Source organism: Salvia hispanica, chromosome 5, assembly GCF_023119035.1.
Source record: "Salvia hispanica cultivar TCC Black 2014 chromosome 5, UniMelb_Shisp_WGS_1.0, whole genome shotgun sequence".
Lineage (NCBI taxonomy): Eukaryota > Viridiplantae > Streptophyta > Magnoliopsida > Lamiales > Lamiaceae > Salvia > Salvia hispanica.
Genome location: NC_062969.1, coordinates 2896218 through 2911456, shown reverse-complemented (window position 1 = coordinate 2911456; position 15239 = coordinate 2896218). Strand labels below are relative to the sequence as shown.

The 15239-nt window shown below is 36.1% G+C and overlaps 2 protein-coding genes across 3 annotated transcripts; one reads left to right on the top strand and one right to left on the bottom strand.

Moving 5' to 3' along the window:
* Window positions 1-1353: 1353 nt before the first annotated feature.
* LOC125190195 (pentatricopeptide repeat-containing protein At1g12775, mitochondrial) lies at window positions 1354-7709 on the bottom strand. The gene is made up of 4 exons (XM_048087418.1): window positions 4880-7709; window positions 3783-3889; window positions 2979-3152; window positions 1354-2567 (listed from the first exon to the last, which is right to left on the bottom strand). The coding sequence occupies exon 1, from the start codon at window positions 7624-7626 to the stop codon at window positions 5155-5157; it is 2472 nt and encodes an 823-aa protein (XP_047943375.1). The 5' UTR covers window positions 7627-7709; the 3' UTR covers window positions 1354-2567; window positions 2979-3152; window positions 3783-3889; window positions 4880-5154.
* Window positions 7710-8929: 1220 nt separating this feature from the next.
* Window positions 8930-13528, top strand: LOC125187060 (putative hydrolase C777.06c). 2 transcript variants are annotated; one of them, XM_048083573.1, is made up of 10 exons: window positions 8930-9189; window positions 9629-9764; window positions 10705-10832; window positions 11243-11390; window positions 11491-11596; window positions 12134-12192; window positions 12641-12676; window positions 12755-12864; window positions 12992-13053; window positions 13324-13528. In XM_048083573.1, the coding sequence occupies exons 1-9, from the start codon at window positions 8999-9001 to the stop codon at window positions 13047-13049; spliced, it is 972 nt and encodes a 323-aa protein (XP_047939530.1). In that variant the 5' UTR covers window positions 8930-8998; the 3' UTR covers window positions 13050-13053; window positions 13324-13528. The 2 variants fall into 2 exon arrangements, with proteins under 2 accessions (XP_047939530.1, XP_047939529.1); XM_048083572.1 differs by having other exon boundaries at window positions 13320-13528.
* The last annotated feature ends 1711 nt before the right edge of the window (window positions 13529-15239 follow it).

Below are 15239 nucleotides of genomic sequence, written 5' to 3'. Positions count from 1 at the left end.
GCTACCGACGGACCAGGACCCTTCTCGTCTTCATTCTCAGGTGGCTCGACCGACCCCGAATTAGGGTTCTTCGTTGATTGTGTGGGGAAGAAAAAGAGAGATAAAAAAAAGATGAAGTGTGTTTTAAGATGAAGTGATAAAGAGAGGGAAAAGAAATCATTTGGGGAAAATAAATGGTATTTTAAAAAAAAAAAAAATAATTGGTATTTTTTGCTTAATTTAGTTAAAGTTTTGCTAATTAACGGTTGACTTCAGCATTTTAATGGAGCCGTCCAAAAAGGACCAAACCGGGAGCAATTTTCGTATGTTATGGACCCGAAAATTGGAAATGAATGTAATAGACAAAATTCGTAATTTGACTATATGTCGTGGACCAAAAAGGAGTCGTGCTCTTTAAAGAATGGAGGTTGTACAGAAAGATCCCAATGGTTGATTGTTCCCAATCAAGAATAAAAATGATTGTAACAATTGTTACGCAACTGAACTCTTTGTTCATGAACATTAATAATTGAGCACATCAAATTTCTGAATTGTAGTGGCCAGATGCATAGCAGCAAGACCCCTCTTATTTTCCACGAGGCAAAAAAATATATAAAAATTAATTCTATTTAAAAAAAAGTTTAATTTACGGTTCTAAACAAAATACTGTGGAAACTCCAAAATAAAATTGAATAAGTGGGAGAAAAAGGAAAGCTTTGATAAAAAAGAGGCAGGTGAAGTAAAGGATAGTTGGCACTAATGAAGGAGACAATGCATGCTGTATTGTTACATTCAAATCAAGCTTTATGATAAAAGAAATCTCCCTTTATTTATTTATTTTCTATATCCACTTTAATCTAGTCATCTTTGCTTGCAAAACAATTGTAATCATTAATCTTCCTAAAGCAAATATCATACAATAAATGAGGTGTGACATCCTCCTTTTGCTCCACTTGGACCCTAATTTGCTAATATTACCCTCCATTATTCAAACGTATTATTAAAATAAAATAAAATAAAATGTTAGTAGTACTACATAGAATAAAAGATCTTGTCCCAAAAAAAGAGAATTTATCGCCTTTAAAGTTTAAAGTGTAACTAAAGATTTAATTTTTTAATCAACATGACCCAGAATTCGAGGCAGTTTCCAGGTTTCAGTTTTTAACTTTTGAGTATACTTTTATCATAAAATTATTAGTATATAAAATTGTTGGGTTTAGAATTTGGCATATTGAGACTATTTTATCAATAAGATCATAAACTAGGTAGAATATATGTCTACCTTTGCAGTAGCATTACATGTAATACATAGGATGTTCAAGTCATAATGACAGGTTGTAGCACAAATGCATTTAATCTAGGAAATGCAAATATATATTAAAATAATTAAATTGATAGGTTTTGTAGCACAAGTGCATTCAATCTGGGGAAGGCAACAACTAAAAATACTATTGAAATAATTACATAATTCAAAGATACATAGCGTATCTGTATTTTTTATTTCCTTTAGAGAAACCCATCATTTTCAAGCTTTGCACCAACATAGTAGGATTATTGACTTGTTATTGTAGGAAGACCAGATTTGATCACACTTAAATTTTTACATTTTTAGCAGTGTAGTATAGGGTTGGTTGGCCACCTTCCCGGCATCACCCGCTGAAGCATCGACATCATACACATGACGTGCACTGATGAACAAGTACATGAGATGAAATCGAACGAGAATGAACAGACCTACTCGAATCTATACCTTGGGGCTATGACTCGAGCTAGTGTGTATCCTAATGAGTCCAAACCACTGACAAAGTAGAACCCGAGCATATTGGATCGGATTTACCCCACTTGTACCGAGCAATATACGTGTACGTGGAACCATTATCACTCGTTCACGTGGCAAAGAAAAGACGGTCGCGAAGACTATGTTTTAAATCACAATGATATTTGAGGGAATTTAGGGAAGAGCAGAAAAGACATCTGAATGAATCCTTGGCAAGTATAAAGGAGTTTGGATCCACTAGCTAGTCATTCTGGACAAAATGTCGACAGATGGAGTCGTGTCCTAGACTTCTATGATCAAAATTCTAGTCATGTTGTTTTCAACTCTCTCTCTCTGTCTCTCTCTCTCTCTCTCTCTCTCATGACCAACAACTGTGTCCATCACACATTTAGATATTATGGAGATTGGTGGTCAACATAGTACAATGCAGTCACAAAGATACCAGCAAGTAAAGTTTTTTCTACATTAGAGACTATGGCCTAGTCTAACTGAACCAAGAAGCTAATGTTACGATTTTCTCAGACTAACGGTGACAAGAAAGTTTTCGGCATACAGGTTAAACAAAGTTGGATAACTATACCCTTGAAAGTATTTGGGAGGAGCATAGAAACTACGACTAAGCAAAAAACCATGAAGTCGACTTAATCAACATTCCAAGTAAATATTCAAAAAACTTATATTTCACAAGTGTAATTTGGTTGAAAGCAGAGTTAGTACAATAGATATATGAGGGAAGGAAACATACTGGCCCAGTCTGCTTATGGAAGGTTTAGAGCCTTGACTTGAGAGCAGCAGCTGTATAATCACAAACCTTCAAACATGATCAAACAGAATCAGCTCCTAAGAAGCAAAGATTACTAATGGAGTAGCCAGAAATATTGTGGTTGAAGAGCAGATATACAAATTTCACACATAATGAACAATGATAACATGTTACCGACATCACGAAAGAACTAGTTTTCAATGTCACAAAGAGATGAGGTCACTAGTTATATTATCAACACCGGCAGTTTTGGGGGTGTAAACATTGAGTGGTAAGTATCAAGCTACCGGTAATTCTCTCCTCCAGGATAGTATCATCAATTGCAAAGACAAGAAACTTTCTCAACCTTGACTTGTTTTTTTCAAACATCTCATCAAAATGGATTTAGATACTCATGCCAGAAGGTAAGATCATGATTGATGTAAGCAAACAAAAAAAGAGGTATTAAAAGTAGTTGACCTTTTGTGCTTGGAGCTTTGGACAAGGACAACTGTCTTAGGATCCCAACAATCAAATCATCGGACACAAGTTCTCCGTGTAGAATCACAAGAGAGTTTCATTTAGAAATCCTCAAGTCTTTTCAGGAGTCGATATAACATATCACGAGTATAGCTTTTCCAGATCCCCGTGGACCTGAAAATTAACATGAACGATACAAAGCATCAAAACAACTGTTAAGTAGAACACCTGTGGAATGTAACAACTGCTTGAATGAGCCTCCGAGGAAAGTATATGCTTTTACTTTCATTCACTGTCAAGAACAGGGATCCGAGATCTATAAATGCAGATACACCATAAGATACTCTTGAAATTATGTCTTTATCTTGGTGAAGATATCACTCAATTAAGAATTAACCTAATTGTCCTCATTATTATTTCCAGGCACCCATACTAGATCCTAATTTTGTAAATCTGCTAGCACCTCTTGGAGTGAACTTAATCCAAATAAACAAAGAATCAAGTACATCATAACTATGAAATTACCTTACACCACTTGACCATCACATTTCATACATACATTTGGGGGGAGATGAGTGTTACTTTTCATCCCCCATAAAGTGAAGCTTTTAGTTTTATTACAGCAGTTAATGTATAAAAAACCACTATTGTTATCAAGAATATGAAATTACCTTACACCACTTGACCATCACATTTCATAAGATGTACTAATACATACACAAAAATATTCCAATTCAACTGCAAAATTGAGGGTACTCATACATATTCCTGTGATCGTCTTAAAAACTAAGCATACAATCATACCAGAGAGTGGAGGCAACGTTAATGAAAGTAAACATTCAACTATGATTCTACAGCTGCATCTAGATTTTCATCCGTGTTCAGCTTTTCATTGCGCGGCCGTTTCAAAGCTGAGACAAGAAATAAAGATAAAGGATTATTAGCATAATGTAACCAGTAAAATTAAGCATAATAAACTGATCAGAAGAGTAATTGAACAACAAAAACTCTGTCCCAATTAAACACCTTAAATAGTGCCACAAGCTTTCTTTTTAAGCTAACATTGAGCCGTTTTAAATGGTGTCCATGCTAATAATGCAACTTCACTAAAATTCAGTATATCAAATCCTAATTCACAGCCAAAATCCAACTTTTGATTTCAACACAGAATTGCAGCAGCTAAAGCTAACTCTCTCTTTTTCATATTAGTTCTTGAAGTTGAATGGTATTACTGTTTAGGAGTTCTTCCCAAAACTACTACTATTCACATTATTGAGCACTCTGTGTGTGACCCATTAGTGATGGCCATATGCTATTGTTAGCTGTTAATGGGGGAAGAAAGGGTCACACAAAACACAACAAAACGAAGCATGTGACCCCGGTGCTATAAATGACAGTAACATATAGTGGCTTCAGCAAAAGGAGACCACCATTTTCTTCTGCTCAAAAGGTGAGACTTGCAAAGTTATTATACATTAATACACAACAACTTATTAACTTCTATAATTCTATTCATTAAGCCAAATGCATATTCCAGAGTATCTATTCTGGAATCCAGCCCAATGGTTTTAGGCTGGTATCTAAGCCTAGAATACACTGGTCATTTTTTTAGCTAAAAAGGTTACTTTTTTACTTAATATATGGCGGTGCAAGTTTTTAAGCTCTAAAGCATTAAGCTTTTAAACTCTAAAGCATTAAGCATATAGTGGCATGCAACAAAAGGAGACCACCATTTTGATCCAACAAATTATTTCGAACAAAATTCAGGGCCTTGCGGTGGCACCAAGTCAGACTAACCATGATCTCTACTCACTAAGCTATCTACTAAATTGCAGTTAGAATGAGAGCATCACATCCAACGTCAGAATTCGTAAAAACCAACTAACAAAATGCAGACTCACATCTGATAGATGATCCAGCGAGGCAAGTGAGCCTTGATTTGGTATGGACCTCACTCAAGGGCTTTCCGTCAGCAGCCTTTCTCACGTCCCAGACGCGTATTACACTATCAGATGACGCAGATGCCACTATATAAGGATTCTCCCCCCCTGAATCAGCACTGCTCTTAGATAACACAACAATGCCTTTGACACGAGCTGCTTGAGCATTTTCAATACTGTAAGCCAATTTTCCGCTGGCTGTGTATGTACATCGAAGAATGGCTGAACTTTGCAGTTCAACTATGGAGAGCCTGTTTTCTGTTAGGCGAAAAATGCCCACGTTCTACAAATCGCAGCATAAGCTTATCAGCCTCCTCTAGCTTCTTCTGTGAAATCAACTTCTTACTCACTTCCTCACACAACTTCAAATCAGGAACCAAATTCCGATTGAACATTCTAGAAGCCACTTGATATGATCCAAGAGGATTCTCATTCCTTAAGAAAGTTCTCATAAGAATGTGGCAAGTATCCACATCAATTTTGGAAGCAGTTCTCAGAACCCTTCCCAAGAGCTTGTAAGCCTCATCAGTGTGCCCAAAACAACAAAGCTTTTCAATGATTTGGTTGTAGGCTGTTTTGAAGCTTTGTCGAGGCAGCAGCTTGTCCATCAGTTTCAACAAATCATCTACCCTCCCATGCTGGCAGAAATTATGGATAAGTGATCTATAAGTGACGGGTGTAGGAAGCAAACCGCGATGGAGCATTTTCTTGACCATTTCAGTAGCCTCGTCAATTCTGCCTTTTCTTCCCAGCGTATCTACTACCGTTGTAAATGTCACTGCATCGGGGTGTTTGTTATTCAAATACATGTCATCAAACACAGATAGAGCTGAGGCTAAGTCATCGTTTTGGCAAAATCCATGAATTATAGAGGTGTAGTTCACAACATTGACAGCACACCCCTTTTTAAGGCACTCCTCCATTAACTTCCTAGCTTGCTCTGTCTTGCCAGCTCGACATAATGATTGAATCAATAGGTTGATGTCGACAGGGGAAGGATAAAACCCTTTTCTGATCATCTCCATCACTATATCACAGGCCTCAGACAGCTTCCCTTCACGACGAAACCCATGCAAGATTACACTGTACGTCACAGAGTTCGGAGTCCACCATCCCTCGCTCATGTCCATCATCTCTCTTGCCTCTGAAGAGTTCCCACCCCTACAAAGCCCGTTTAACAAGGCTGTGTATGATACACAGTTAGGCTTGCAACCATGCTTGTACATCTCCTGCAGCAATTTCTTAGCTTGGTCAACTTTCCCCACGCGACAAAATCCATTCAAAACAGCAGTATATGTCACAACATCAGGGCTGCATTCCTTCAATAGCATTTCATCAATGATACCTTTAGCCCTATCTATTTGTCCTTCCTGACAAAAGCAATGCACTACCGCAGTGTGCCCAACTTTGTCGATACGAAACCCTCTTTCCTCTGCTTCCCCTAGGAACCCCAGCGCCTCATCTCCATGACCATGCTTGCAAAGCATGTGAATAAGAGTATTATAAGTGACTTGATCTGGCTGCAATTCACTCTCTTCCAACATCTTCTTCAGAAGCCCTTTCAGTTCATCAATCCTTTTCTCCTTGCATAAAACTCCCATCACAGTATAATAACTAACTTTATCTGGAGCACAACCTTTCAGAGGCATTTCTTCGATCAGCTTCACTGCATCATCCAACTGTTTCCTTTCACAATAGCCCTTAACCAGACAGTTATACGTGACAACATTAGGTTCAATCCCAACCATCTGCATCCTCTCCGAAAACCTCAATGCTTTCTCCAACTTGTCCCCCTCCACCAAAACATTAACAGCAGTGTTGCAAACTGAGATATCAAGCTCGACTCCCGCTCTCTGCATTACATTCAACACCTGCAATGCTTTACTGAGATGACCAGCTCTACTGAAAGACACCATTACACAACCAAAATCTTCGGGCCAGAGCTCAATCTTCCTCCTAATCATAAGATGAAGAACTCGCTTAGCCCCTTGGCATAGCTTCGTCTTACTCAGAATTCTCAGCATATCGTGATAAACAACAAGGTAATGCCTGTATCGCCATTGCCTGTCAGCCCAGTAGAAGAAATTCAAAGCATTTCTTTCATCAGATTGAGCTCGAAGCACAGCGCACACTTGGCTCGGTTTCAGGCTGCGCAGTAATCGCTTCAACTCCGATTCAAGCTTCGGAGACCATGCTGCCCTGCGATCAATCAACCTACATATCTCTCTCACTAAAGGATGCCTCAAATCACCTTCGTCCACCTCAATTCTTCTAGAAGCTTCGATTCGCGCTCTGTTCCCATCAAAGGCACTCAATACCCTAAATTCCTCGTCGCTCTGTTCCCCTTCTTCATCAGACTCGTCGAAACCATCAAAATCGCAGTTTTCTCCTCCCCAACTGCTCGAATTATAATCTGAATTCAATAGGCTTTCTTTCGAAACCGTTTCCGCTGTCCTATCATAAAATCGTTTGCTATCGTCGATACTATCGATTTTCACGCGTTCGTCGCGAATTTCGGAATTGCCAGCTGAAAACGTTGAGAAAAAATGTGGAATCGCTCCAATGCGAGCGGAAAACCGTTCGTGGAAGTAATTGTGCCCGATATAATCAGAACAAGAACACGTATGTGACGCAAAAGTCTCACTCAATCGGTGAGTGATATCTGAAGTTTCTCGATTTTTCTTAAATTTTCTGAAATACAATGACATTTCCGGTTAAATATAGAGCAGATTGGAGTCTATGAAGTTTAGAAATAGGGTTTTGAGAAATCACATTTGAAATATTCAGGAATTTATAGATGGAAGAGCTGAAACTGAAGTGAGCTGCAATTGGATTTTCACTAATTCAAAAAGGGTAAAAACAATTCGAAACGTCTGCAGTTTAGGAAGTAGAAGCAATGTGAGTACTAAGTAAAATCAGAATATTAATATATGAATAATTTAAAAACAATTTTTTTAAATCTTATAAATATATCTCATTAATTAGTTAGTTTAATTAATTTAATAGTGTTGTTTTGTAAGTTAAGTGAAGAGAATAAAGTACTAAGAGATAGGAAAAAAACAGAGTGAGTGATATTTTTAATTTTAGAAATGTGATATTTAGAGACATTCTAAAGAGGAAAATTATTCACTTAGATTGAGACAAAGGGAGTACCTACTAAAATGAGCATCAACAATGGATTCGAAACACAAACTCAATTCGTAGTGAAGAGACTTTTCAGCTCGTGTTGTGGAAAAGGGTAGCTCGCATTCGCATACGATGATGAGTAGATTGCACGAAGGGAAAAGTGAGTAACTCTATTTTTTTTTTACTTGTAAGAATTTAAGAGATAATGCGTTTTGGAATGAGATAAGGGTTAAAAAAATATAAATCCAAATATGAGAATTAAGAACAAATAGGGTAAATAGCAAAAAACCCCAGCAATATTTGATCTTTTAGTCTATCCCATAACTTTAAAAAACGATCGATGAAATTATAACTTTGACAATTTTCTAAATTGTCTCATGAATTTAAATTTGGGTAGAATTGAACATGACGTTGCTGCCAGGAGAATATTAATAGCCCGAACATTTATTCCACGACATGCTCAATTCTCCCCTGACGTTCTCAACGATCACATCCTACGTTCTCGGCGTCCATGTCATGCTTAATTCGTCCGACGTTCTCAACGTTCACATCCTATGTTCTCGGCGTCCATGTCATGCTTAATTCGTCCTAATTTCAAATCTATGGGATGACACAGTTTAGAAAACCATCAAAGTTATAATATAATTAATTATTTTTTAAAGTTATGGGATAGCTGGTTTTTTTTAAAGCTATTTACCCAAACAAATAAAATCAAAGAGGTTTATGGAGTATAAAGCTATTATATGATGTTGGGCCTTGTGAATTTTAGCCTATATTTTGATACTGGGCTTCTGAACTTCAGCCCATACTCTGATGTTGGCCTTCTGAATTTCAGCACATAAAGCAGTTATATTTGTAACCGAATTTTTTACTAGACAACTCACCAATCTCTCTCTCTCTCTCTCTCTCACACACACACACACAGACACGTCATAGAATCAATTCGCCGGAGAGATGGCAACTGCCACCGTGGTGGTGGCCGACAACGGCAATGCGCGGACGGAGGAATCCGCTTTGATATTTCTCGGCACCGGTTGTTCGAGTGCAGTTCCTAACGCCTTGTGCTTGATCCAGCCTTCAGATCCTCCCTGCCCCACCTGCTCCCAATCTCTAACCCTTCCGCCTGATCAAAACCCTAATTACAGGTATTTGATTGATTGTTGTAGCGGTTTCAATGCTTATTACTGCTTTAAGCAAATCTGCAGTCAATTTGTCTCGATCCATATTCATTCTTTTCTGTTTCTGGAATGATCACTTTTGAGCTACTAAATATGGCATATAATGTAGATTCCTCCGTTCTAGATGCCAATGCTATAGAAATTTCATTGCCTGATAGTACAATTTAGTAAATTGTTGAGGAATGTGATGCGGCAGATGAATGTTGTAGCTCGTTTGAGTGAGTGATGTTGATGCCAATGCTATAATATGGCATATAATGTAGATTCCTCCATTTTAGATGCCAATTCTGTAGCAATTTCGTTGCGTAATGGAGTATACAAGTAAATTGTTAATTAAGGAATGTGATGCGGCAGATGAGCGGTGTTGTTGCTCGTTTGAGTGATTGCTGTTTATGGTTTTTTGTAGGTGCAATACATCTCTCTTGATTGATTACTTTGGCAGCGAGGGAAAACATAAGTATATTTTGATAGATGTTGGGAAGACTTTCAGGGAGCAAGTACTCCGATGGTTCACTTTTCATAAAATCCCTCAAGTAGATTCAGTAAGTTGTGAATCTTCATTTTCTAAAACAATCTCTCAATATTTAACTTTCCGGCACAATCATTTGTCTTACTGGAATTCATAAGTACATAGTGACTTGGTGTTGCATAGCAATGATCATAGTTATTCCTTCATGCTACCTAATTTAGTGTTACATAGTGACTTGGTGTTGCATAGCAATGATCATAGTTATTCCTTCATGCTACCTAATTTAGTGTTACATAGTGACACTGTAATGATAAAGCTGTATACAAAATGATAAAATCTATGTCCTGAAAATTGGAGAATCCACTAACATATAGGAATGAACTGCCACTGTGTCACATCCAGCAAGATTGATGGTAGAACAAGATTGATGGATATAAAATCTTGGTCAGGTTTGGGCAAACAAGAGAATTAGGTTAGATGAATTTAGTTAGGAGGTATTCCTTCTTTCTGTTTACCTTATTCACGTTATATGTTCGAGTTTCATCACTTGGTATCTATTGTTGGTTTATTAGGACAATATGATCTCATCTTATCTTATGTTGGTTTAATTTTACTTTTCTTTCCCCATCATTTAGTAAAAGCATTAAGATAAACTATTTCGTACAATGGATGATTCCTAGTCCACTGAACAGAGAAGTTATTCCCAGTTAGTGTTTTTAGATGGAAAGGAACTTCTCATTGTTTACATTTCTTCTCAAATTTAATTAATCTTCCATGCTTGCTATTTTTTTAACACAGGAAAGAAAATAGAAAATGAATAAGAAAGTGGCAAAAGTTGATTCATCTTAAACAAAAAGATCATGTATTATGAGACTGCATCCCCCTAATGTTTGTAACAATGATGAATGCCTACTTCTGCTTTACATACTTAACCCAGGTGAGATTGTCTCACTACCTGATATGGGTAATGGTCCAGTAATTGTTCTACTTGATCAATTTTAAAACCTATGCAGATTATATTAACTCATGAACACGCTGATGCTGTTCTTGGTTTGGATGATATACGTGCTGTGCAACCTTTTAGTCCAACTAATGACATTAACCCGACTCCCGTCTACCTTACTCAAGATTCAATGGAAAGGTATACTGCACCTTGAAAGAATTTTTCCCATACTTCCAGTGGTAAAAATTGTACTAATACTTTTCATTGCCATATCTTATAACTCGACTAGCAAGCTTAAGCAGTGAGACGATTTCATTACTTCATTATGGTTTGAAAACGTGATACCAATTGGAGTACACACTACACATGCATTTTTTAATGTAGAATAGCTGTTTGATATTAAGTTTCCTTGTGGCATTAGTGGATCAGTCTGCAGTTAACATAAGATATCTTATGCATACATATCTTAGACTATAAACCTTGACATTTATATTTTATGTGTTTATAATTTATTATAGTTAAAAGCAAACTGTAAATTGAAAATCTTGCGACCAATGTTGTTTGCAAATGCAATATTCTATGCTACATAATTTATTGTTTTTTAACAGCATTGCAGTGAAATTCCCTTACTTGGTTCAGAAAAAGCTAAAGCCTGGCCAGGAAGTTAGACGTGTAACACAACTTGACTGGAAAAATATAGAGAGTGATTTGACAAAGCCATTCATGGCATCTGGATTGCAGTTTGTTCCTCTCCCAGTTAGTTATATCTTATTCCTTTTTCCGACAATTGTATTGTTTTATCTGAAGATAGTTCTTATGCCTTACTTGTATACTCAAGGTTTTCTGCTCTTTATAGGTGATGCATGGTGAAGACTATGTGTGCTTAGGTTTTCTCTTTGGCCAAAGATATAAAGTAGCTTATATATCAGATGTTTCACGCTTTCTTCCATCTACAGAAAACTGTAAGCACTCACTTTCTATTTGTTACTGGCGTACCAGCCCGGCCAATCTGTTATTCCAGCAGATATTTGTTATGTATAGCATGTCTATCATCATTAATTAGAAATGTGTTAAATAATAAGAAATCAAATGGTATATCTTATGAAAGCAAATGGTCTAATGGTAAGACTTAATTAAAGGGTCTAATGACAAGATTTAGTCAAATGGTCTAATGGTAAGATTTAATCAAATGGCCTAATGATAGATTTAATCTTATCAATTAACCTATCAGTATTCTCTTAAATCTTAGTCTTTGTTTCTATCATGTGAATCTTGTGATACAATTCTTTTTATCTTCCATGGCAAAAACATGTTGAAGAACTTCCAAGGTAAGAGAAAATAAATCAAATGGTCTAATCTTGTAACCGGTAGTTGTGATTTATATGCTGCTGTGCTGCGTGACAGAGAAACACATTTTGATTAGCCTGAAGTTAACGACCATACACTTGTGCATAAGTAGAAATCCGAACCCTCTTACAAATACACCCCTGTTTTTGTAGATATTTCAAAAGATGGTGGTCAACAGTTAGATCTTCTTATCTTGGACACTCTGTATAAGGTAAGCTGCTGCACCTAAGATCCTTATACATTCATGTTTATAGTGCCACTTGTGAAGAATTTTGCTTAAAATCAATTCTAGTTCTCGTAATATTTTTTCTTTGATTAGATAGATAGATTGGAGGGCTTGCTTATTCTGAAAATGCAGAGAGCTTTCAGTTTTGAATGTGTTTTCTTATATTACTATATTAGTACTTCTTTATACTTTCCAGTTATTGCCTCTTTGAAAAGCCTTTTGATTTAAATCATTTGATATGTTTCATTCTCACGGACTGCTTGAATCTATTATTTTTTTCTGTGTATAGCTTCTCCACTGCTAAAGTGCAAGTTCAGAGCTAACTAATTGTCATTTTTATGGATTGTCCTCTTTATTTCCTTTTCTTCTTAATTAACACTGATATTCATGCTTACCTTATCAATGTTGCTTATCTGTCTACTCATATTTGCAGAAAGCATCCCACAACACTCACTTATGCTTTCCTCAGGTTCAGCTTATGTATTTACTTCCTTAATAAAAGAAATTCCTCAGTGCCATGTGTTTCACTGTAAAGTTTGTTCTTCAGACTCTTGATGCCTTGAAGAGGATACATCCAAAGAGAGCCTTGCTTATTGGAATGACCCATGAGTTTGATCACCATAAAGACAACGAATTTCTCAAGGACTGGTCTGAAAGGTATGCTTATAAAAACAAGTTCAATTTTCAGAGGAGGTGAGCGGATCGCATATTTGCAGTGACCCCCGCCATACTATCTTGTGTATTCAACATTTAGACATAATATACAATTTTTTATTGATTCCAGAGAAGGAATTCCGGTTCAGCTTGCACACGACGGACTGCGAATCCCTGTAGACTTGTAATGAGGTAAGCTTTCAAAGTCATTAATCAGTGATTTAGCTGAATCACTGATTTCAAGTCGACTTTATAATGCTCATTCTTTCCTGTGAAGTTGATGATGAAATTGTTTGGGATACAACACATCACGAATGCTACGTGTATATAATGTCTTGTTACAGCGTAGTACTTTAAGGGACATGCATCACATTCTAAAATGCTATCTGCAATTGCATTAGCTAGTATTGAATCTATTGATTGAGATTATAAATTTACCTATTTTGTGTTTTTTGAAGGAAGGTCGAATAAACTGCTTGTATGAGAATGACTGAGGAGACTTTCTTGGTTTAACTGAATATACTTGATCTTCTAGCAGCATGCACTGAGTTTGAAACTCCAATTTGTAAACTCAATACCATTTTTTTTTCAAAATTTCAGCACACATACAACTGTGATCAAATTACAGATCCTCTATACCAAATGCATTTTGTTGTTTTAATATACATATATCAGTTTCTGTAGCATAGCATTATGAATGTTTCCCAAATTCTAATTCAGTTTACTTCATGCACAAGTGACAGCACTTTGATTGGTTGGAATTTTATATTTTACAGATCGACTTAAGGGTATGTTTGGACGACTTTTAATTTAATGTACTTTTTTTTTGTTACCATATTGAGATTTCCCTCCACAGCTCAAAAATAAAATAAAATGATTGACTTAGTACTAATTGGATAACTCGATCTTTAAAAACCACTAAAATTTGCAATAGTGCAATATCCGATAATAACTACTTAAGTGAAAGAATTAAATACTACTCCAAATCTCTTTAATTGATAACTTGTTCAGATTTCGATAAATACCCCCAGTTTTTTATATTTATCATATTGGCCCTTTATGTTTTATTGTCTTCTTCTTTTGTCTCCTTTTAATTTTTTGTTCCTTCTAACAAAATGTTATTGTCTCAAGATACTCCCTCACTTGGAAGTTGATCTAAGATTCTTAGAATTTGAATGTAAATGCGATTTTATTGAAAATTTTTTCATTAAGTTCAATAAGTAAATCAGAAAAAAAAAATTCTTGTGTTATCGATGAAACTTTCGGTTCAAAATTATGTCTTATGTTTGCCAATAGTCCATATCCATCATTTGATCCTTTTTTTGTTCTGTAGCTAAGAGTGAATTTATGGCATATAGATTATGATATTGAATGTACAAATAGATTGGCAATGTGAAGGCAATATTGGTCAAAGATTTCATCCAAATTGACTAAAGCAGAAAAAAAATTCTTATTGATATTAATAGCATCATCATCATAAATGTAGTAATACAAATTGATGTGTGGTCAAAGAATTGGGCAAGGTCATAAAATGGAAAAAGATATTTGAGGGAAATGTCTATCAAGAAGAGAGGGGACACTATATATCCATGTGAATGTGGGTTCACTATTGCAATTAGCCCTACCCTTAGAAAGAATATTTTGGACTCATGCTTCCAAACCCATATCATTTTCCCAAATTGACAAAATTCCCCTTAGAGCATTAGTAGTGGGGAAGAGGCGGGCCGGACCTATGTCACGAGTGGTTAGTCGCGTAGAAGGGGAGAGGTCGGGTCCGGCCCTCGGTACGGGTAGCATATTAGAAGGAAGTGCAAAGATAATGCAAGAGAAATAAAAATAACCTTTTGCAAGAAAAAAATAATAGTAATAAATAATTAAAATTCACGTGAGAATGTGTCTCATATGGATATGAAATTAGCAGTCTTGGGGTTCGCAATCACATGGGATTAGCTTTAAGCTAATATCTAATGATAGCATGGAAAAAAGTATAATAGCAGTACCTGAACAAAACATAATTTACACTATGCCTAATCCAATGCCCTATTACATAATCATGATTCATGAGTAATAGCCTACCCCCCATCTATATGTGACAAAAATATGGACTTTGGATGCCCCTTTATTATACATAGTAGTGATCTAGGGAAACAAAGAGTAATAATACACATACAAATTTTTTTATACAAAATATACTTTTATCTCGAAGCATAAAATAGTTACTTAGAGTAAATTTTAATCGACTTTAAAAACTAAACATAAACTTACGGAATTTCAATTATTCGACTAGTTTTATCCGGGCGGAGCCAGGATTATAAATAAAAGGGGACAAAATTATATGTGTTGAAAATTTTAGAATTTGAGGAGGGGCAAATACAAGA